We start from the raw sequence: 25,200 nt of genomic DNA on the forward strand, positions 1-25,200 counted from the left end.
TTTAACAATATTACTTGAGTTAACCATTAAATGCAAATAAATAAAAGTGACACTACAGAGCAAAGCAGATCTTAGAATCCCGGCTCTAATGTATCGATAAATCATAAGGATTATGTTATAATAATATAATGACAGTAATATTTCCTTCAGGGATGGAGGATCTGGACAGCCAGGGAGACGCAAGCAGCCAACCGGATACCATCTCAATCGCTTCACGAACATCCCAGAATACCCTGGACAGTGATAAGGTACGATCACACACGCACACACACACACACACACACACACACACACACACACACACACACACACACACACACACACACACACACACACACACACACACACACTCACACTATTCTTTATCCCCAAAATGTACTGGGCAGCACATCGTTTTTGTTTTTCATATGTTCCCCCTTATCTTTAACATGCAACAGACTATTGAGTTCTCTCAGTCAAAATGTATCTACTCTCTCATTGGTCAATATCATGCCATCACACATCCAAAGCTGCAACCTCGTTACATACATGCAACTCTCCTCGAGTTGTTTCCTGTGATGATGTTGGATTGTGTTAGGGGGAACAAACCGTCCATCTGACAGTTTGAAGTGTGTGTGTGTGTGTGTGTGTGTGTGTGTGTGTGTGTGTGTGTGTGTGTGTGTGTGTGTGTGTGTGTGTGTGTGTGTGTGTGTGTGTGTGTGTGTGTGTGTGTGTGTGTGTGTGTGTGTGTGTGTGTGTGTGTGTGTGTGTGTGTGTGTGTGTGTGTGTGTGTGTGTGTGTGTGTGTGTGCGCGAAAGAGAGAATCTCTTTGCTGTGAACATGTAGAGTCGGCTGTGGTTATATCTGGTAATAGCACCACAGAAGGCATGTCCTCCTACGCTCAGTATGAGCAACTATAAAGCCAACACACATCCACATACCAGAACTCATAGATAAACACATTATATTTATGCTTTTATGTCATATTAATTATAAACTGTAGCGGTGGACTCTTACATGTGGTCTTAACTTTCACACTTGAATTGGACTTTCCCCAGCTCTTCCTAATACAGTTCTACTGTTAATACTGTGTTCACTGTCACTGTTAAGTAAACTGTTAGCCTTAAGCTAGCTCTGGGGTTGGTTCATGACACCAAAGGTTGAGGAGGTGAGCACTGTGTTTGTGTTCATGTGTGTGTTTAGCCACTTCAGTAAAAACTATTACACACTAATTAAATATTGAGAGTTATCTCCGTATACTCACAAGCTCTATCATTTAAAACACAGATCACACATGCAAGTATACATTTTGCATCTCTATCTCGCTGTTTGAATGCTTCTCTCTATCTCTCTCTATGTGAGGTCTCTCTGTGGGACCTCTCATTCAAGAGACGGTGACAGTGGTGTGTTTGTGCTAGTGTGTGTGTGTGTGTGTGTGTGTGTGTGTCTCTGCTTTAGTGAGTGACTTGTGTGTCAGCAGCTTCAGCCTCCCACGCTCCCTTCACAGAGGATGCTCGTCTGTATGCCAGACAGGAGAGCACAGTTTGAAGTCCTCACAGCTATCGATCTCACACTTTGCTTTAAACATAGAAAAACTCAGGCAATGTTTTTTTTCTCCACATTTCACAGAGTGTTTTTTTATTTATCAATGGACATTAGTGAGCTTAATTGTGACAAGACTTGTTTAAAGACACGGATGGATTAACTGCTCCGCTCCGGGGAAGAGACACACAGCAGGGAATCATTTAAGCTTCAATAGTCTGATTGTAAGAACCCACAGAGGAGTGCTGTTGGCCGTAACGGTGGAGGACAGCAACTTTTCTTCTAGCCTGGGGAGGCTCTCATGGATCAGGATTGTAATTATCTGGGGCTGTTTTCCCAGGGGAAATATTCCATAAAATGTTTAATCAATTAAATAATTTTCCAGCTTGTGCTTAGTAGGCAATTGCAGATTTTGATTTAGGAGATTTATAGGTGTTTTCTCTAAAAATCAGACTGCTGTAGGGTTTTTTTATTTTGGATTTATCTTGGATTTATCTTGCAATGCGGGAGTGGAAAACAATGCAGAGGCTGGAGGACAGGATCTCACATCCCGTTTCCCAACTCCTAAGCTCTCTGGCTTTGCCACACTATCAAAGGGTATGTTGCAAATAATGTGCTTTGCTTTAATTTAACAAAAAAATAACAATGATGTGGCTTAAACAAAGTGAACATCTTTGAAATGATAAATGTTATCTACTTTGGTTATAAAGGAAACAAGATACTTGGCACACTTTCCTCATCTGCTATTAGTTAATATTTGATATAAATGCTCAAAATATTCTTAAATGTCACTTGTTCTTAGAGAATGTAACAAAAAACACATTAAATTAAAATGCTCAGGCAATTGATTTGAACTCTTTCACAGACAAAAAAAGATAGTACGGTATATATTATTTTGTAATTCATATTTGTACATTTATTTCATTTGCAGTCTCGTGTTCAACATAAATACCAGTGAGCATGTGACTAATTCCACCTGGTTTCACCTCTGTTTATAAACGCCACCAATTCACAGAGACTTAAATGATTCCTAGATGAGTGGAGTCAGATGTTCAGAGTGATGTTTTGTGCTAGAGTGAGTCATCAATCATCAGTGCATTCACATTTTGACTTTAAGGTGCTGCTGAAGTACCTGTGCTGTGATCAGAGGAGGTAGTGTGGGAATATGTACTTTGTGTTCTCAGAGTCCATTCATTAATTTGAGTGGTGTCGTGTAAGTGTTCTTTCTGAATGACAGTGGTGGGGCTATTATCTGGACTCTATGATTAAGTTGAAGTACTAACTGCATTCATGCTTTCTGCAAACGTGAACGGTAGAATGATCAAATACCAGTATCTGTTAACAGGTAATCATTCATAGGTTTTCAAATAAATATTTTCTTCCATTTCAGCTTTCCGGTGGCTGTGAGTTGACGATGGTGATCCATGACTTTCTGGCCAGCAGTGGAGGTGGCAGCGGGGAGCTGACGGTGCGGCAAGGCCAGACTGTGGAGGTTCTGGAGCGTCTCCACGACAAGCCGGACTGGGTCCTGGTGCGGACCACAGACCGCTCTCCGGCCCAGGAGGGCATCGTGCCCTGCGCCATGCTCTGCATCGCTCACTCCAGGTCCTCCATGGAGATGGAGGGGCTCTTCAACCACAAAGGTAGGATGACATTGTTTTCATACCAACACCGGCATTATTGTCATATTAAGGGACATTTAGGAACATCAGAACATTAACAAAAGCTATTCTTAGCTTGGTGGACTGCAGAATCTCTATATCCCACCCAACAGCTGCTTGTCACAATCATCGTATTTGCAAACACCTCATTGGTGACCTGCAGCTCCTTCACTTCTCACCAAAGTGCTGGGGATGCACGTACATGTATTTTTGAGTGTTGCTATGCAACTGTGAAAACCCCACTTAAAGCGCAGCTCTCTTTTAATTATCTTAAAAATGAATTTCACCTTTGAATTTCCAGCAATGTTGATATCCACAGATCGTGTTACTGTCAGAGAGCCTTATGACGCAGCGGCATTTCCCTCCATGGTAACACAGAGGAAATATTACACAACCAGATTCTGCATCTGTTGTTGTGCCCAAAGGGTCTTATTAAGATGAGTCAATAACGTGGACCCCAAGGTTGTTTCCTGTATGTGTATGTGTGATTTTTGTTAGAAAAGTGGCACACACATTATTAATTCACAAGTCTTGGGCTCCAAAAATTAGGAGGACAAAATGTTTATTTGACATTATGGATACAGGGTTAAAGATTGTAGTTCTTAGTATACAAAAATGGTTTGATTTATTATAACAGTGTTTCCTTGCAGTGCAAGTTTGATTATGATGGCTGTGTCTTGTAACTAGATCCCATACTTTTATACCCTTTTATTACATGGCTTAGTTGAATAGTCGATTCTGATTGGTCAATTCAGAACACGTGACACGTTGTTAATCCAGAAAAGACAGACCGCTGTCAAGAACTTATTGACCGTTCTTAAGGACGCTCACATCTGCACAAAGAAGTCCGTTCGATTTAACTGTATACAGTTGGTCTGAAAAGTAAACTGCATGCAGTTTGCTTTTCATTACGAAAAGCAAACTTCGCGTCGGGCTCCTGATCAGCCTGTCGGTGTTCTTTTCCCCATAATGACCGCGTCGCTGCACATTATCCCTTACATAAGAGTCAACATTATTCCTGCAAACTATGTGAGCATGTATTCAGTTCATGTCCTCTGCCAAAGGCCCCGTAGCTGGCTCAGGTGACTGATCAGTATTGTTGCACTGGTCATGCTTCCTTTATCCAGTAGGTGTGTCTAATGTCAGACCTGCTGCTATCATGTTCCATATTCTTGTGCACTTTTGTTAGATCTGCCTCTCTGAGGTTACTGTTTTCTTCTTCATGTGAACTAGTCCATATTCCACCATGGTTTGATGTAAAGACATTTGGCATCTTACTGTTTAATTAACTTAATATTTTTATTTCATGTCTGCTATTGGGCAATTTAAGGCATTGCAGTGGGTCCACTCTTACGTTTTAAATAGATATATTAATAGATAATGAGTATACTAGATTTTATACAGTACACAATACTGCAAAACAAAGAATACATATAGCTGACAGAAGTGAGTAAGAGGACAGGACTCTATAAACAGACATGACCCTCATTTGACTCTTGGTTCGTTTGAGAGATGAGCTGCTGTCATTCTGCGTGTGCCTTTGTAATCTACAAGAGTGGGTGAGAGCTGTATCGCTTGTTTCCATGGTAATATAGAATACCAATATTTTGCTGGCAGCTTCTTTGTAGTCAGTAGGAGAAAGTTATGAATTTAAAATGATAGTTTGCTTGTACATACCCACACTCACACCTTAAGAATGACCTTAATAACAATACAGCACAAGAACGGTTGAATTTTCCAATTACTCATTATATACTTTCTACTGTGGCTTCACTGCCTTTCATCTCTGTTTTCGTTACAGGGGCTCCTGTTTTATCTGGCTTTCTTTGGTGCCTTGGTTGAGCCTAACAAGCCCTCACTGTTTGAATCTGTGTGTTTGTGTGGCCAGTAGGAATGATGAAAAGGAGCTTCTCACTACATCGGGCATGCTGTGGTTAAAAAAGGCTGTTCCTGAAAATCAGGATGACAAAACTGTCTTTGCTACTTTGTCAGCCCTTTGTGTCTACAGACTAACCATGTAGCCCACTTTGTCCGAAGTTGTGGTAGGGTGACGGTTTAGGGTATTATTTTTGTCTGGGAAATCCCCCTTTTTCCTGCTGTGTCCCACAAGCAGGAATAATTGACTGTTGGAGGCCAATGTTTGTTTAGAGTAGAATTGAATGGTTCACATACAGTAGGATTAGTCTGCAAAGTGTGAAGTTGGCAGCTGGTTTTCTGCTCTTTTTATAGGATGTGTGAAAAAAACAGTAGCTCACATCTATAGTGTTCAATGCATTTTTATTTTAAATGTTAATTCAAGTCCTGTGTTGTTTGGCTGGCAGCTGTAACCTGAGCAAACCTACACATTCCTGGTTAATCAAGTTTAGAGCACTTTCATTTACACTGGTCATATTTTTCATCTTATTACTGGAGTTTCCCCATTTGCAGAAGCATGCAGGTTGACATTCAGTGCTTCTCGTAATGAAATAAATACAAAGGTAGAAACTTAATGACAGTGTTATCGTTAAAAGGACTCAGGAGCAGCGAGTAAGTGCAGGCCAGTGCACGAACAAGTGTGTGTGTGTTCTTACAGGATATAGTGTGTTTAGAGCACAGGAAAACACACGCACACAAACACACACTCACAGTTACAGGTAGATCTTTGTGTATCTAGTCTGCATAGCTACTCTGGACTGCACACTGTCGCATAAAGTAAAGATGTAGGAATATTGTGTAGAGAATACAGTATCTAATAGTTATTCAGACCCCTGTGGAGATTCTAAATTATAGAAACATTTTGTTTCTCACTTCTCTTGGATTTCACAACCTAGTCTATATTTGTTCCAAGCATACTGCAAAACTTGCATGTATCTAAATGCCTGTAATATATGCACCCGCCCACACAAAGTGAGTGGGTGCTTCTACAAAGAGTATTACGGTAGATGTGCTGCATGCTAACAGACATCCCCTCCGAACAGAGAGGCACAGTGGAGGCTTGCCCAATATCCTCACAGCAGCCCACTCACAGGAGAGGGAGGGAAGGAGATACAAAAGAGAGGGAGAAAACATCCTACTCTCTTATGCTGCATTTGACTTTTTATTTTTCCTCACACTGGCCTTCACACTTTCTCTTTGGAAATTAAGCTACGCAGTTCCCATAGAATTGTTTTTTACTTTGAACTATAAGTCATAAACAAAACAATTTTTGCAAAGGAATTGAAAGTCAGGTTTTCGTACCTGTGGATATGCAATGAGGGAAGATCTCAAATCAGAATTCCAGAGGGTTGGGATTTGACATGGCCCGTGGAATTGAGTCTTTAGTGTTTCCAAACCCTTTTTGCTCCATGGATTCAGCTCAGGGAGGACACTCTGACCGCTGCAAGTTCTGGCTGCTGGACCTGGGTAGGTGCCTCCATCATGTGTACCACATGAGTAATGGCATAATGTGTTGAAAACAAGTCCTTTTCCTGTTTTCTTGCTTATATCAGAGTGAAGTTCGTTTAAATATTTCAGAAAACACCATACTGATTTTCAGTTCTGTGGCAGGATTTTATACAGTATGTAGATTGTAACATGTCTACATAATGCTGCTTATTTCATGGAGATGTAATTGTACTTGCTGCTTCTATATAGTGAAGAAAGACACAACAATTACCAAAAAGATACATCTACCAGTTTGGTGTTGTTGTTGTTGTTGTTGTTGTTGTTGTTGTTGTTGTTGTTGTTATTGTTTGTTCATCATGTTATGGTCATGCCATGGCTCTATTTTGGTGATTTTCGAATGGGTTTTAATGCAGAGGGCATTCAATAATCAAGTGTGGATTATGCTGAGGCATTATGGCAGCAAAAGTAATTTGGTGAATGCACCGTTATGTGACGAGATATTAAATCTGCTGAAATCAGATTGATAAGATTATTTGTTCCCATCTGTGCGCCAGGTCAGGCGCGTGCTGTGCAGATGGGCAGGGGGGTTTTGTAGACCCCAGGGAGAAAATACATTAATGAGGTCAAATAGAAAAGTAAGATGAGGAGCTTCTCACATTCCCAATCGGTTTTCTGTCTAGTGTTTTCACAGTTGTCTGTTGTGTACAATATATGACAAAGCCTTCAAAAAATATTTAAATATATATCAAACAAATGTTGCCATAATAGCTGATGGTCTTTAAACTTTCCCATCCCATCTCCACGCCCTCCATAACTATGGCTGATGGTGCTAAGCCCTCTCCAGCATTGTCAACATTTCTACAGATCATCTAGCCAAACCCCCTGGAGCTTACCCAAACGCTGCACCTCAGCCCCATAGAGCTCTTCTCCAACCAAAGCGACTGATGTTTCTGTGTGTCAGAGTGTTTGTATCCCTTCTCCGGGGGACGATGAGACCACACCAACAATGCTCCCCTTGTGACACCTCTGGAATCCCAGGCATGCTTCTGTGGAGCTGCGCAAACTTTTGGGATCATTCCAGTTGTACAGCAGCCCCTCCCCTCCTATTCTGAGACACAGGCACACACACACCAAGTCGTAAATCTAGCATGTAACTTTGGAGTGTTGTGAATAAGAACTGACTGAATGATTGCACTCGGTAGCTTGCAGATGGATTAGCAAACATCTGAAGCTGTAGTGGGAAGCATCTGGAAGATTCTTGGTGGGTCTTTTCACAGGACTCTCAGCCCACAGAGCTAAACTGAGAGGACCATATATTAGAAGGTTGAATACAAATCTGATTTGGCTTGAAAAGTTTAGTTTAAAGGCTTACTTTTGTATGGTTGAATAGATGGTTATCTATGAAATGCCTCAAGTCAACAATTGTAGCGACAGAGATGTCAGGTTTCTCATAAGATACACATTTTTGCAAAGATTAACAGATATAAACTATAACAACGCTTTTTAATTCCTCTTGTAGGCAAACAAGAGTGTTATTTGTCAGATTTTCTTTTCTGAAAAGTTGACTATGACAAAGATAAGACATGTAGGGTATAGCTACTGTAGATGTGTACAGAGACAATGCATGACAATGAAGACATACATAATCAAATAATAAGGTTTTCCACATACATTTGCTCTGTTCACATCTTTCATGAAGGGTCAGCCAATATAATATTGTATGTGGAGCTTTACATCTTTAAATCCAGTGTCTTTATGGTTAGCAACAATAAAACACTGATTACATGAGGAAGACAAACTCTTAGCTACAGTAGTGTCTCTCCTGCAAACAAACTTTGTGTCCCCCATGTTTGTTTCCCATGAGTCAGAGCCTGACCAGCTGTTCCTGAGGAGACACTCTGCAGGGCAAAGGGCAAATGTCCTGCCCTTTTGTGTGTCTGAGTGTGTCAGTAGGGTTATTTTCTACTGAGGAGGAATGTGTCAAGGACACTGACCCCATGTTTCACCCATTTACACCCCTGTTAGCACAACCTCCTTGGCATTACCAGAGCTAAAGATAGCCCCGGAAGCTTATCTAACTGTCAAGGTGTAATCATTTTTATTCATGACACAAAGGACACGAGGTGGAATATTTTACTTATTTATGGAACAACACATTAGCACAACATTAGTCATGGTTAAATTATTACCAAAGCTACATTTCATATTCAAGCCCATTTATTCCATTTCCTTAAAAATACACCATTGAGAATTTAAATTATTATTTAAATGATCTTACAACAGCAACCACAGATGCACTGATTTCAGTTGTACCTTTATAGATGTGTATATAAGAAATATTTGGAAAGATATAAAGTTATTGTTTCACACCAGACACCGAACATGTGTGCATTGAAGGTGTCAGTTAAACAGCCTTTGGTCTAATAGCTCAGACGTACTTGCTAACGGTATGTCTACATGTTAGGTTGTGACCCCGGTGTGTCTCCAGGAAGCGCGCTGTTTGCTCTACGTGTGAAGTCCTGACTCCTGTGTGGCTCCCAGGTTCACTCCCTTTGAAAAGCACACATATTCACCTAGGTGTGAAATGATGACTTATGTACACAGGTGTTTGCTCTGGGTTGTCACTGTTGTCCGCCACTTCAAATAAAATAGCCGAAAGGGGTTTACAATATAAATAACCGATTTGTGAGGCTTCAGGGGTCACTTACCGTTGTTTACCCAAAGTGTTCAGGTCTCAAAGATCCTAATACTTCAAACACCTTGTCAGCATCTGTATTTTTTACTTGGAGTATGAATTATGAAACAAATAGAGAACTCATAAAAGAAGGTTTTAATAATCCTTGGAGACCAACAATAGTGAACTTTTGGTTATCTGAAATAGGCTCCATGATTGTATCCATGACTAAAGCATTCCAGGGCAGCCTCGTAATAAACATTTGTGACTCTGGATTTAATTTGTTACTGCAGGGGGAAACTACTTAAACCTCACAGCTTCCCTAAATGATTTACTTACCAGAGCTGTTGCATGTAAATATGTGCCGAAAAGAAAAAGGGATTATCTTCCATCAAATTGTGTCAAATCGTCTTTTAGTATGCTCTTTGGGTGGGATTTGTAAATCTCTTGAGAAGTTCAATCCTTTACTTCCAGGGAGATAAAACAGTATCTGTCTTTTTTTCTGGTATGAAAAATAACTTGTAGGATGAAAACAGAAAAGGATAAGTTCTCATCTACACCTCCTTGATCTATTCACGTTATTGTTCGCCTGACTCATTGCTAAGAATATCTTACACAACTTCAACTCTGCAGATACCATGAAAGATCATGACTGTTATCACTCAGGTTATACTGGAGATCTCTCCAAATGACTTGCTCTTTGTCCGAGGGAGATTGTGAGAAGACTCTCAGATAAAATGGCTTTTTGAATCCTAATAGTGTGAGAGACGCTTGTTATTCTGGGAACTGTGCTTTTTTCTCCCTTTGCATGCGATGTGAGAACACATGCTTCGTATCAGCAAAGCGCCGTAAAAACAAGTCTCCCAGAGGCTGAAAGACTGACTCGCACTCTCACGTGCAGATGCGTTCATTCAAGCTGTGTTAAAAAGTGTCCAATGAGGGGAGCCAATGTTTCCACACCTGCCATTCATAAGAGCCATTCAGCTTGTGTGTATGCTTTAATCATGAGCAGCTGCATTTCTGTTTGTACCACTCTAATAGCTAAATAATGAACTCTTTAGTCAGGCTGCACATTATCCCAAACAACTATATTTCATTGTATAATTTTGGGGTTTCAGATTTGAATCTCAACAAATGATGCGGTGTGATAGAGGACAGTATTGCCTTGACTCCACTTGTGTCTCCATAGGAATGTACTTGTTTTTGAAGTCATGCCATTTCTCGAATTACTGTGCTATTCAGCATAATCAGAACATCATCCCTTGAGAGGGATAAAAAACATCAGTTTAGGAGTGTTATTTATTGTTTGCCTTTTTATTGGAGAAGACAGCTGCAGACAGGAAAGGGGTAGAGAAGGAAAGATGACATACATGGTGCACACATTACCAGGTGACCCAGTCCCAGTTTCTGATCTCTGGTAGGAAATACCATACTCCTCTCATTGGGTAATCCTTGGTAAATAGAAGTGCTTTGTCATATCTATAAATCTATGTTTTTGTCTTCACTCTTTTATATTGGCAGCAGAGAAAGGCATACTCTTAAATCATGCTCTTAACCTTTGTTCATCTTTGAGGTCATACAATACGTCTGGTCCAGGGAAGTCTCTGTGGTGTCAGAGTTGGGTTCATGTTTCATATTGGGACAGCATGCAAAGAAACCCAACCTCAACATTATGATCGCAAGACTCCTAGGTCAAATTAGCTATTTGAGCCAGAGATGTTGTTTCTCTCTTCAGTGGCATGCAGCAGAAAAGTCAGGGTAACTGAGGGGGTTATGCTAGAGACAGGAAGTATAACCGGATTAAATGAGCAGACAGGTGAGACGGACAGGTGGATGTATCTTTAAAGTATTCAGACAAAGCCTCAAGCGTCCCATTTATCTTGTATCGTTTTTTCATTGCTCCATCGCTAGGCAAAAAGCTCTCCTCCCACAGAGTCCCTGAGGCTCAGCCATCACTGTGAGGAGGAGGCCAGCCTGCCTACTGCACATTACACTGCTCAACAAACAGAAACACACAGGCTTTTATCATAAGATGTGTCTTCTCTTAATATTCGCTAATATGCAAACTTGCATATGTCCAAATACATGTTATATAGTCTAGTTTATGGTTTGTTACACAATTTGTAACATATATTTGCAAATTAAATGAGGTTTAAATATAAACTAAGCTTCAATTTGCCAATTCATTAATGTTTAATATAATGTATGTTAATCCCTGAAGAGGTTATATGGAAATATAGGCCTGTTTTAACTCTGCATACAAGCATTTGTGATACAAAAAATACCTTCTACTAAAATGTAATAAAAATGAATCCCTTAATTGAATCACTGTCAATCAATGCGAGACTAAAATTCTGCATTTTGATTATTTGGTGAGATAATCCTTTTGGGATCATTGAGAATAATACAAATGTAATATATACAGGTACTTATCATAATGTTATTATTCAACCTTCTCTTCCTTTTCTCCTCCTCACCCTTAGACACCTTGTCTGTATCCAGTAACGACGCCCTGCAGCCAGGCTCCAGCCACACCCTGGGTCATCACAGCTCTCCAGGCCCCAAACGTCCTGGGAACACCTTGAGGAAGTGGCTCACCAGCCCCGTGCGGCGGCTGAGTTCTGGCAAAGCTGATGGCCACGTCAAGAAACTCGCCCACAAGCACAAGAAGAACCGCGATGGCACGAGGAAGAACATGGACTCAATGGCCGGCTCGCAGAAGGACTCTGACGACAACGCTGCAACGCCACAGGACGAGACACTGGAGGAAGTAAGAACAGATAAAGCAGTGTGCAGCATCAGAACACTTTAAAGATGCAGTTTTGGTTCTGACAATAATGGTTCTCCTCCTCTCTTTATCTCCAGCGTATGCGTAATGAGGGTCTGAGCAGTGGCACCCTGTCCAAGTCTTCCTCATCAGGGATGCAGAGCTGCGGTGAAGAGGAAGGAGAGGAAGGGGCCGATGCTGTCCCTCTGCCTCCCCCCATGGCCATCCAGCAACACAGCCTGCTGCAGCCCGACTCTCAGGACGACAAGGTTGGTCACGTAGGGCAATCACAACAGATAGACGCATACAAAAACACAATGCCGAACAAATACAGATGCAAATACAGGTGCATTGACTGGGGGATGCACATGTCAATATATAGTACATTTATATTCACAGGAAGATGCCTTTTGATCGTTTTTAAGTCCTCAGCTTGCATTTGTACTAAAAAATATTTAGTTATTTTTAAATGTTCAAATTTCTTTTAAATGTTATACACATTAGTCTTAATTTAATCAGCCAAATGTCTGTGTTTGGTTCCAATCAGAATTTAAACCACAAAGCTTATAATAAACACACAAAAACTCTTCTTTGGCTAATAACTTTCCTTTTTTCTCTCTTATTTTCTTGATGGTTGCATGTTCCTCTTTCCTTTAGCATTACGTTGATTTCTGTTCTGCTTCTCTTCTTTCCCAGTTTCCCTATCTCTCCATGTAAAACCACTTCATCATCTCTACTTCGGGTCTTCTTTAACTAACTTTTTTTTCCTGTGCCTTTTTGTCATCTATCTTTTACTAACAACGTGTCATTCCCATGGAGTGTAATTGTTCTGCTGTTGCTGAAGTGAATACTTTAATATTCACATGTTGCTGCAGTGGTGAGGTGTTTGTCGGACTGAATGGTGAATTCCCATTAAGTCTGGTTTTGAAAAGGGGATCTTTTTAAAACTGTGCCTGCCACGATGCCTCAGTCTGGGCTCTGTTGCAGAGGCAAACATTCTCTCCAGTGGAGTATTAAGCAACACTGTTTGCTGTTTATAAGTAATTTGACCAATCAGGATGCTTGTGCTGAAAATCAGTCCAATCTTAGAGCTATCCCTTGACCTAATCCCACCTCGTAATTGTTAACCCTGTTTCCCTGAGACCAGCCTGTAATTGGCTCCTACTTGGTCCCAAGTTAACCCTTTTATTAGGGAGGTCACACCCACCAAGTTCTTATATGGACTTGTGGAATACCGGGGTCCAAACTCAACAATGGTGAGCCTGATTCACAGTAGTGAATATGACCGCTTTACGCATGCTGCTCTACCCAGTTTTACATTTATCATGTTTACACCTTAACAACATATTCTTTAACTTCCTGTCTTTTTTTTTTCTTTGTAGTCTGCTTCCCGTCTTTCCGCTCGTCCCAGCAGTTCAGAGACGCCCAGTGCTGCTGAGCTGGTCAGTGCCATCGAAGAGCTGGTGAAGAGCAAGATGGTCAGAAAAAAAATCATAAACGAGTCACACGTACACACAATTGTGGCACATTTGTACACAGAACAATTCTCCTAGATTAATGTAGGAGCACACACACACACACACACACACACACACACACACACACACACACACACACACACACACACACACACACACACACACACACACACACACACACACACACACACACACTTTCTTTCTGGTGTTGTTGACAGAGAATTGCATCATGGACACTAGTCATCTGTCAGAAGGAGTGTGACTCACTATGCCAGCTGTCCACTGTTCCAACAAATGGGCATTGCACTCTGGTTTATATCCCCAACACACACACATTCCTATTGGCTTACATACAGTATGGACACATACCAAAGTGAAGATAGTACAGTTGAATAAAACATGCTGTCCAAAACATACAATCTTTTTCTTTTTCATCTCAATGACAGTTATTTATTTATTTTCCTTTTTCTGTTCTACCCCCTTTCCTCATCCCCTTGCCTCTGCACTCCTTGTTCCCTCAGTCACTGGAGGATCGTCCCAGTTCTCTGTCAGTAGAGCAGGGTGACAGCAGCTCTCCTTCCCTCAACCCCTCCGACAACTCCCTCCTCTCCTCCTCCTCACCCATCGATGAGTTGGATGAGCGCAAGTCTGGCTTCTTCAAGAGAAGACAGTGAGTTATAAGCTGGTGTCTTGTTAGTGTTTTATTAAACAATAGCTGCTTGAGTTCAATCAGTTAATCACGTTTGTCTTCATCTGTGTGCTTATATGGAACAATTCTGATGCTCATCCACAGCTGAGTGCATTACATTTGTATTACACGGTGACTATTTCTGTTTTGTGTCCCTCAGTTATGTGCTTCTGGAGCTGGTGGAGACTGAGAGAGACTATGTCAGAGATCTGGGATCAGTAGTGGAGGTAAAATCAGATACTAAAGTATATTTTAACATTTACTTTCAGAAATTTATTTTTGCTACGTGTTTGCAGTACATTTTTTTTAAACATTTTTCTGACTTTCCTACTCTCAGGGCTACATGAGCAGAATGAAAGAGGAAGGAGTTCCAGATGACATGAGAGGAAAAGACAAGATTGTCTTTGGAAACATCCATCAGATCTATGACTGGCACAAAGAGTATGCTGGCAGTCTTCTCCAGTTAACCTACAAATACCCTGACAAATGCTTTTAAAGTTGTGTTATCTGCCCCAGTGTAAAGCCAGACAGCATCAAATACAACTGGGCCATGGTCTTTGATCGGTTAAATAATATTTCTCTCTCTTGATTGATCCACAGTCTTTTCCTGGGAGAGCTTGAGAAATGTTTGGAGGATCCTGACAGGCTGGCTCCTCTATTCGTCAAACAGGTAGGGAACCTATTAAGTACATTTTATTGAATTTAAATGAGAGATCAAAAACATTCTCTAAATTGTGGTATTTCCTCTTGTGTCCAAAACCTACTTTTTTTTTGTTTGCAGGAGCGGAGGTTACACATGTACATCGTGTACTGTCAGAACAAACCAAAATCTGAGCACGTTGTGTCAGAATACATTGACACTTACTTTGAAGTAAGATTGTTTTTACCCAAACTTCATTATTTATTTTTTAAATGTTGGATTGTCCAGGTGATCAGTATTTCAGTTTACACGTCATAACATTTGTATCTTTCATCAGGACCTCAAGCAGCGATTGGGCCACAGATTGCAGATCACTGACCTGCTTATCAAACCAGTCCAACGTATAATGAAGTACCAGTTACTGCTGAAGGTAAATCCGTCATAGTGTTCTTAGTTTGCAAACTGCATTCAGGATGAATTCAAATGTTAAGTCATTATTAATATCATGTACCGCTTTCACAGGATCTTCTTAAAATGTCTAAGAAAGCTGGAGTGGATACAAAAGATCTGGAGGTAATGTGATGCCCACGTTGCACTTTAAACTTTCTAAAAGTGATGCTAAGACTCGCATTAAAATCCTCAATACTTTTTTTATTTTTTTTTATTGATTTTATGTGTTTGCCTCTTCAAGTTTGTACTTTCATGTTCTTTTATAGAAAGCTGTGGAGGTTATGTGCGTGGTCCCCAAGCGCTGCAATGACATGATGAATGTTGGGCGCCTTCAAGGCTTCGATGTAAGACTGCTCTTATCCTCTTTCTGTTGCTGTCCATGTCTCTGTGTGTGTGTGCTTGGACAACATACTAATTTAAATAGGGTATTCATTTAAATAATGTACACCTATACATATCAGAAATCAATTTCTAATTTCAATCAACTGCCACTAGATGTCAGTGTGCGCTCATTTTTTGCAAAGATGCCTTAGCACTGTAGGTAGTTTGTGTGGTAATAGATAATGCTTATTTTGGTAGTTTTTTCTCTTGCCTATATCCAATCTAAGTAATGAAAACTGTCAGAAGAAGTGCAAAGAGCATGCTGTCCTCCCCTTTCCCTGTCTTCTGATTACTCTTCTGTCTGATCTTCCTCTTGCTTCAGGGTAAAATTGTGGCACAGGGCAGATTGCTCCTACAAGACACCTTCATGGTGTCGGACCAGGATGGAGGACTTCTGTCCAGGATGAAGGAGAGGAGAGTCTTCCTGTTTGAGCAGATCGTCATCTTCAGCGAGCCCATAGACAAAAAGAAGGGCTTCTCTTCTCCCGGCTACCTCTTCAAGAACAACATCAAGGCAAATGCAGCTCAAACAAATTACAGAACACTTATGTGAAAGCAAAATATAAGCCTTGAACAGTTGAAAAATGTGTCTATGTGTTGCATGATCGTGGACTGTAGATTTGACTGTAGGTTCTTTAAAAAGAAACCCCCTGTTGCCCTTATTGTTTTTTTCACTGCCACCCTTCCTCTCTGTTCTTTCTTTCTTATATCATCACTTCAGGTGAGCTGGTTGGGTTTAGAAGAAAATGCAGATGACCCCTGCAAGTTCACCCTCACATCCAGATCATCTAGTGGAAACCTGGAGAGGTACACCCTGCATTCAATGAGCCCCGGGGTCAGTCAAGTCTGGATCCACCAGGTCAGCCAGATACTAGAGAACCAGCGGAACTTCCTCAATGGTAAGAGAATTATGAGAATATGACTCTGCACACAAATGAACAAGAAAATGCTGGGCTGTGTACTTCAATGGAAATGTACACTAGTAGCATGTCTGGGTTTTCCGGTCTCTACTAGTTCTTTATCAACTTGTTGGAAAAAAAGATGATTGAGTTTTTTCTTAATGATCTTTACTCAAAATACTTTTCTGTAATGAGTGTAATCTGTCCCCTACCACAGCTCTGACATCCCCCATAGAGTACCAGAGGAACCATGTGGGTGGTGGTGGGCCGGGCGGCCCACCCAGCAGTAGCAGCAGTTGCACTGGAGGCCTGCCAGGAGGCAGCAGCTCCAGCATGGGAGGGGGAGGAGGTGGTGGTGGCTCTGGAGGATCGGGGAGCAGCTCCTCCTCTCTGTGCGGCCCTCGCTCTCGACCCTCTCGCATCCCCCAGCCATCCTCACGCTTACCCCAGCCCGTCCACCACCACCATTCCCCGGGCCCTGAGGGGCCCGACAGATCAGCAGGTATGTGGTCACCCTGCCACCCTCTGTCCCTCCCCTCTAACCCCTACCCAGACAGCCCCACAAATGGAGAGGTGTTAGCCTCAGAGGTCCCAAAGATGAGGATGCTGGATAGTCCTCATGGAAATAACAGCAATAACAGTAACAGCCCATCAGACAGCATGGATGGTAGTGTCAGACTGGGGGGTTTTGAAGAAACCCAGAAACATCAAACAGCTGGTATACCACAGATGGCCGTAGCTCCTCTTAATTTGACCCTAAAAAGCCCTCGAGTTGGGACAGTTTCACCTCTGATTTCACCCCAGTCCCCTGGAGGTGGAGGAAAGGATGCATTAGTCCCTTCTAGCCCAGCTCATAAAGGCACCTCTTTCTGGGCTATGGTCCCTTCTGTGCCCCCCTCTCCTGCCAGCCGGCCTGGCTCCTTCTCCTACCCCAGCGACTGTGGTGGAGGAGGGGACTCTTTGGGCAGAGGGAGCCACGGGAAGCCCTCTCATCACCGCCACTCCACCCACAGTAAGGACATAGACCGCATGAGCACCTGCTCCTCCACCAGCGAGCAGTCCATACACTCCATCCAGAGCAACGGGGTAAGATGCCAATTTGAGGCCCAGGCCTGAGTGAGGCCTGGAGCTACTCACTAGTCACTAACCCCGCCCTCACTGACTGGCTATCTGTCAGTCACCCTGTTGCTGGCTCTGAGAATGGCTTGTACAAGCAACAACTACCACACTGGAGATTAACGGCTATCTGAGTGCACTAACTTCACCGACAGCGTGTGTGAGAGAGAATCTTCTGGCTCTCCAGGGATGTACTAACAGTGTGGATCTGACTCATACAGCAACTGGTGTATTTGCTTTCTTGACTCTTGAAGTTTCAGTATGTGTTTGCTTCTCTACCGCAGCTAATATACACTAACAGTTGCAAAATGATCTTTTGCATTCACATTTCCTCTGGAATATTTTAATGTGATAATCAATCATCTATGGTCAAAACTTTGACATGGATGAGGAGCTCTTCCACCTATTACCTCCTTCCTCCTTCTTTCCCTGTAATGGTTAGCACTGAGACTACACTAGCTGCTTTTCTTCACTTCACCCTGCTCTATTTATCTTCAAGCTGATTCAAAATAGATTTTTTTCTTGTAAATATGTTGTTTTTACTTCAGCTTCACTCTGTCCTTGAAGCCACAAACTTCTGTATTTCAGCAACTGTCGTGAGGATCATAACTTCTGCTTCACACTTTCTTCTCGGACATGACTTCTGTTTTATAAAATAACTCAGTCATGTTGATGCAGATAGTTGCTTTAACCCTTTATTCGCGAAAGAAAAAATGCTTCCTGCATGTGTCCATCATAACAGCAAGGTCATCTGTGTTTGAACCTGTCAATCAAATCCTGTTTGATTGGTGTGAAGCTTCTGATACAGTTTGTGCACCCCTTTTAAAAAAAATTATGTGTCACACTGTGTTTTGTTAAAAAGCATGTGTGTTAAAGTCTAAAGAGTTCCAATATTCTTCTGCAGAGTGAAAGCAGTAGCAGCAGCAGTGTGTCCACCATGTTGGTGACCCAGGACTATGTGGCAGTGAAGGAGGATGAGATCAGTGTGGTGCAGGGCGAGGTAGTTCAAATGCTAGCCAGCAACCAGCAGAACATGTTCCTGGTGTACCGGGCGTCCAATGAGCACAGCCCTGCTGCTGAGGGCTGGATCCCTGGCTATGTATTAGGACATACCTCCACCTCCATCACACCCGACCTCCCTGAAGGAACCATCAAGTAAGAATACATCTCTCTTGTTCCTGTGACAAAAACAAACAAATGCAAATGTCAGAATTCATCATGACTGCTTCTTTCTTGGTCTTTAGGAAATCATTATCATGGCATACAGCGCTCCGTATCCGCCGAAAGTCTGAAAAAAGAGACAAAGAGGGCAGGAAGATGGAGAACGGATACCGCAAGTCTCAGGATGGCCTGGCCAACAAAGTCTCTGTCAAGGTACAGAATTTCAAGATATTTTTTTTACAAACCCAATGAATTCGCTCTTTAAATTTGAGTTTGTGCAAAAAAATCGTATTTATTCTTTATATTTTCGTTACAGCTTCTAAATCCCAACTTCATCCCTGATGGTAAGTACACATTTTACCCATAGACCATATACATCTTCATGTTTGAAATTGACGTCTTACTTTTAACTTGAATAGACATGATTCTGTATACTGATTTGGGATTGAATGCACATAATCACCTTCACTTTCATCTCTGACTCCTCTTCTTTCTTTCCAGCTCCCCCAGAGTTCTTAGTCCCTGTTGGCGATGTTGCGTGCGAGGGTGGTGACAGTGTTACTCTGAGGTGTAAAGTGTGCGGTCGACCCCGGGCCACCGTCACTTGGCGGGGACCTGACAACAACACTCTGAGCAACAATGAACAGTACAACGTCACTTACAGGTGACAGAAGATAACTTGACTTCATTTGAACTGACTTAATTAAACTATCAGGTTCATGTGATAAGATAGGAAGCCTTTACTCTGAGGAGAAAACCTCAGGCTAGCATGTTGCATCATACTCTATCTTTCCTTTCTTCTCTCCCATTCTACAGTGAGACAGGAGAGGCCGCTCTCTGTATCCTGGGAGCGTCTGTAGAGGACAGTGGTGTTTACACCTGTGTTGCCACAAATGTAGCAGGCTCTGTCACCTCCTCCGGCAGCCTCAGGGTCTCAGGTGAGAGTCCTCCGATGGAATTAAACCATCAACTATTAATTTACCAGATACTGTACCTGGGTTTGCTCTGTAAAGCTGATTTACTGAATATCACCTCAGTTAAGCTTTGAACCTCTGCAATTGTAGTTGCATTTACATTTCTGTTAAGCAAATGAAAAAGAAAAGGTCCTACTTGACTTGGTGTATTATCTTCAAAGGCATGTTTTTGATTAGTACTCCATTTGAATACAAAATGTTATCTCAGGAACGGCTGACGACGGCAGTGAAGTCCTCTGGAAAAGCAGCTTTGCCTCCTACTACACAGAGATCACTGAATTAGGAAGGTAAGGAGAAGAAGGTCAATTATTATAGCTTAAGGTATAAGCATCGCGAATGACGCAATTTATGCTAATTTTGATTGATACTAGCCGGTATCATTGTGTGGTTATTTCTGCATCATTTTGAAACGTGTTCTAAAATTAAATCCCGGTCAAATTGTTGTGTTTATGTTGGTATCTACCATATAATCTATGTGAGGAACTGTGGTCTGTCGCCAAGAGCCAAAAGCTGCTGTTTGGTTTTTATGATTCAACGTCAGTGACGGCAGATTCTCACCGCTGATTGGCTATCGCAAACTCGCTTCTATCTTTGCATTGAGTTTACAAGTAATCGTGACGCGCGAAAGAAATCGCATCACATACCTTTAGATATATCCCACAAATGTAATTGCATGTATTATTCCCCACTGATTTTAGCCTGATAAATCTCATCGAGACAAATATAATACACTAAATCACTTTCAATGACAATGAGATTTAATCCAAAATAACCTGCACTAAAAGCGTATTAACATTTTCTTCTAACCCTGATTTCTGCTCCCCAGGGGCAGGTTCTCAGTGACAAAGCGGTGTGACCAGAGAGGGAGTAAACGGACAATTGCAGCAAAACACATCAACAAGAAGCTGCTGCGTCGAGAGCAGGTGCTGCATGAGGTCCGGCTGCTCCAGACTCTGGACCATCCCCACATGGTGGGGCTGCTGGACACGTATGAGACGGCCCACAGCTACGTTCTTGTGCTGGAGATGTAAGTACTGTTGTGTTTCCCTGATCTGACTGCTCAATGTTTGAACATTTAGATTGTTTATCCGTGTGAATTTCAAACCTCTCATGACACTCAAATGCATATTGTGTTTTTGTATTCAGGGCAGACCAGGGACGTTTCCTTGACTACATAGTGAGCTGGGGCAACCTGACGGAGGAGAAGGTGGCTCTCTACCTCAGAGATATTCTTGAAGCTCTCCACTACCTGCACAGCTGGAGGATAGCACACCTTGATCTTAAAGTAAATGCATAACATCAGGGTAGAGCTAAATACTTAGTAGATGTATAGATTACTTGATCAACACAGTAGTCTTAGCAAAAATGTCTGATATTATCTGGTTCCAGCTTCTGTATCTATTGTGATAGCAAAATACAAATATGTAGGTGTTGGACTATCAGTCAGCATTTTAAGACATCAGCTTTGGCTCTGGGAATTAGGCATTCAAATGTGTTGCTGTAAAGAAACCTTCTTTATTCATATATGCGTAACGTCTCCTCCCCCTGCTCCCCAGCCGGAGAACATCGTGGTGGAACATGCGTCTTCCCAGCCGGTGATCAAGCTGACAGACTTTGGTGATGCAGTACAGCTGAACCCTCCCTCCTTCTACACCCACCCTCTCCTGGGGAGCCCAGAGTTCTCTGCTCCTGAGCTGATCCTGGGTCAGCCTGCTTCACTGATGTCCGACCTCTGGAGCTTAGGTTTGTTTCTGAACACAAGTAGTTTGTAACTTGCAGAGGTGGAAGTACTCAGAAGTACTCAGAAGTCAAAGCAGAAGTACCTTAGTGTGGATATACTCGGTTACAAGTAAAGGTCCTGCATTCAAAATGTTAATCAAGGGAAAACTTAATCAAATTAAACTTGAAGTACCAAAAGTAAAAGTACTCATTAAGCCGATGAGCCCATTTCAGAATAATATATATTAAGATTACAATTATTGATGCATTAATATGTTAATCAAAGCTTGTAAAGAGGCAGCACACTTCAATTACTTAACATACTGTAGGGTAGCTTGTGAATGTTACGCTAGGTGTAACTAAAGTCTTATTTAAGTGTGATTTACTCATTACATTATTAATCCAAATCTCCAAAGTAAGTAAAGGTATTAAATAAATATAGTGTAGTACAATTACACTTTTTACATCTGAATTATATCAGATAGAAGTACAAAGTAGCAAAAACTTGAACTTGAGTAAATGTACTTAGTTACCTCAAACTACTGGTAACTTGTATATAACATCATAAGAAGCTCATTTGAAACAACTAACAAAGCTCTTTCTTCATTAACAGGGGTGGTGACCTACGTTGTTCTGAGCGGTGCCTCTCCCTTCCTGGATGAGAGTTTGGAGGAGACGTGTTTGAACATCTGTCGTCTTGACTTCAGCTTCCCTGAGGACTACTTTCAGGGTGTGAGCGCTGCTGCCAGGGACTTTGTGTGCCTGCTGCTCCAGAGCGAGCCGGAGCGGCGCCCCCCCGCGGGGTCCTGCCTGCAGGAGCCCTGGCTGCAGCCCCGAGGCATGATGAACAGAGACACTGGTCACACCACCCTGAACCATACACAGCCACCAGCGCTGCCACAGAATCATCAACATCTGGACACCTCCAGACTCATCGCCTTCATCGAGAGACGGAAACACCAGAACGATGTTCGGCCCATCGCCACCGTTAAGGCCTTTCTTCACAGCCGGCTGCTCAACCACATCTAACTCACGAGACAGCAACGTGTACTGTGGATACACGTTCTGCTTTGTTGAGGACTTGAAGGAATTCCTGCCTGTCCACAAAGCTTTGGAGGATGAGTAACCTTTGTTGAGTTGAGCTGTTACTGAGAGGAACACCAGCAACATTTCCACAATGATCCCCTCTTCCCTCACTACGCCACACAAATCCTGCTGCTGCTGACTGACTGACCTCTGCTGATAAACCCTCTGACTCTAACCCCAACCCCCCCTCCTTTACCTTGGCATATTGTCATTATGCCTGCACAACAAATGAACTGTTGGAATCTGTTTGAGATTTCAAACCGTGACTTAGCAGGGAGAGAAACCCGAGCTTTCTCAACAAGCTTCCTCAGCAAGCTTGAGCAAGTCTTGCGTTGCGACCAGTGTTGAACGGAGAAAATAGAATACTGTATAATAAGAGTAATTCAGGCTGCTTTCGGTTGAACACAAGAAAATGTTTTTTTGTAATGAGAGATTACTTTTTGTAAATGAAACCATGTACAGTGAGTAAACAGAGATCTGTCTTTATTCAAACAAAGGTGAGTAGACGAGAGAAGTGGGATGTGTGAACAAAGTGGAACCCATCAGCAGGGTCCACTTATTCTAAGATGAAGACCAAAACCATGTTTTCCAGAAACACATTACAGTTACATTCAGTGCAATAGTTTGCTTATCTTTATGCCCCCATTCTGTCTGTGACAATAAGATAAACTCAATTAACAAGTATTAAACTATTCGGCATCGCCTCTCAGAATTTTACCTGCATCCGCCTTATTTGTAAATAACGTATTCCTGCCTTTCATTCTCATTTTGAAGAATTTGTCTCAAAGGAACAAAAGCGATTTAATTTGCAGAGTATTAGTGAGTCCATGCAGTTTTTGAGGTCACTCCTTGAGTCTGCATTTTACTATGAACAAACCGCTACTAGAAATGCACTCGTAATTTGCATCAATTCCCATGTGCAATGTTGCAGCTTTAACATTTATGCAACTATTTATGAAGACTTTGTGTTGTAGCCGTATTCTTAAAAAGGCATGTACGTACCTGGTACTGCGATAGATGTCTGTATTGTGTTAACTCTTATGTATTAAGTTCAGTATTAATATCTGCAAAAACCCCAGACATGAGGCGGGTTTTTGGGAAATAATGTATAAAAATGTGTATCTATAAAATATAGGCACTTATGCTTTAATTTTCTCATTATTCTGTTTTTAATTTCTGTAACAATACCAAAGTTGACTCTGCTTTCTTTTCCTGCTAAAATGTGTCTTTTTTATGATTTCTAATGTTAAGTTATAACAGACCACACTGAACCAGGAAATGTGAGTGTTTCCATAGGTTCATTCTGGATTTATTTATTCTTTATCGTAATAAGAAAGTGTTTGGTGGTTTCTTGCTGAAAAAACGAATATTTCACTTTTTTCAAGCTGTGCACAGAGTAGTTTGCTGTGTGAGTTTGTTTGGCTTTTGTAGGTAGATACTGGTGTATGTCGCTCGAGTCTTTTTAGCATATCAGTTTGAAGTTGTAAGACACAATAAGACACCAAGTAATATGTCTGGAAAAATGTCTCACTGTGGCCCATTCACCACAGACTTTAAATTGTATGAGAATTAATCATTAAACTTTAAGGAGACGCCAGAGATTGTACCAACAAAAGTTCAAATGTATCACTTTGATAACTATAATTCGTCATTGACATGTTATCTTCCAGTTATTTTCATTTGGTTGAGTTGATGTCTTTGGGTTATAAAGTTGTTGAAGTGCCAGTTGATGGAGTCGAACTAGAGGTGGGTGAGACTAAATATGTGCATTGTTTCTTATTTTATTTGAAGGTTTTAAGAGTTGCTGTCTGATTTGATGTTCAAGAAGTCAAAAAAATGTTGATTTTCTTTGGTCTGTACAGTCTAAGTATCTCATTCTGTGTCATTCTATTTATTGGAGTGGATCTAGGTTTCCCAGAATCATGCTGTTAATCAGTTTATCAAATTCTCTTAAAGCCTATTCATGGAAGAATATGATCTAAGTAGTAAAATGCCTTTGGGAAACCCCCCCTATACATGATGTAAAGATGTACAGAGAGGGTCGGGCAGTTTGCCCACACCCAGGATGTAAACCTCATAGCTATGTCATATTTTAAGTACACATAGAACAAGACTGCAGCAATGTCATTTTGAATGTCTTATTATTAATTATTTTTACTTTTGCATGTATATTTCTTTGTACAGAAGATTGTGTTTACATGTTACTAAGTGTTGTAAATATTTTATTTTGTCCTCGGTTATTTTGCCATTAAACGTACAAGGAACAACCGGTGTCTCCGAAACTTTGTGTGCACATACAGTATAGTCACATACACCAATACTCCGTAAATCACTTTTTAAACTAGTATTCATTATGTATTTCTAATAAGCTTCGAGGAATCAGAGGTGACAGTCCGTTAGGCTTTCAAACTCTGGCATAAAGGCTTTTTTACACTTAATATTGTTGTTGTTTTTTATTTCAAACTTAACTTGTGAGAAAAGTAACACATCCAATTCACGTATGGTTTAATGTTATTTTCAGATTCTGGCATGCAGGTGACTGAAAAGATGTGATCTTTAAACCACAAGGCTGAGATGTGCACAGTAATACTAAGCAAATGCATATACTCCAATGAAGATCTT

At 41.4% G+C, this 25,200-nt stretch overlaps 1 protein-coding gene across 1 annotated transcript in view; it reads left to right on the top strand.

Moving 5' to 3' along the window:
* Positions 1–24,846, top strand: part of triob (trio Rho guanine nucleotide exchange factor b) — a 108,408-nt gene extending 83,562 nt beyond the window's left edge. The window contains 26 exon segments of the mRNA XM_079693474.1: positions 136–248; positions 2,912–3,164; positions 11,703–11,989; positions 12,085–12,255; positions 13,369–13,464; positions 13,986–14,134; positions 14,313–14,379; positions 14,490–14,593; positions 14,753–14,822; positions 14,934–15,023; positions 15,130–15,222; positions 15,315–15,365; positions 15,509–15,586; positions 15,946–16,137; positions 16,345–16,522; positions 16,740–17,608; positions 18,543–18,793; positions 18,883–19,012; positions 19,116–19,143; positions 19,301–19,463; positions 19,616–19,737; positions 19,982–20,060; positions 20,600–20,800; positions 20,920–21,058; positions 21,330–21,516; positions 22,106–24,846. Of these exon segments, the coding sequence (XP_079549600.1) occupies positions 136–248; positions 2,912–3,164; positions 11,703–11,989; positions 12,085–12,255; positions 13,369–13,464; positions 13,986–14,134; positions 14,313–14,379; positions 14,490–14,593; positions 14,753–14,822; positions 14,934–15,023; positions 15,130–15,222; positions 15,315–15,365; positions 15,509–15,586; positions 15,946–16,137; positions 16,345–16,522; positions 16,740–17,608; positions 18,543–18,793; positions 18,883–19,012; positions 19,116–19,143; positions 19,301–19,463; positions 19,616–19,737; positions 19,982–20,060; positions 20,600–20,800; positions 20,920–21,058; positions 21,330–21,516; positions 22,106–22,521 (4,577 nt within the window). The 3' untranslated portion in view covers positions 22,522–24,846.
* Positions 24,847–25,200: the final 354 nt, after the last annotated feature.

The sequence above is a fragment of the Notothenia rossii genome (assembly GCF_949606895.1).
Source record: "Notothenia rossii genome assembly, chromosome: 7".
Taxonomy (NCBI): Eukaryota; Metazoa; Chordata; class Actinopteri; order Perciformes; family Nototheniidae; genus Notothenia; species Notothenia rossii.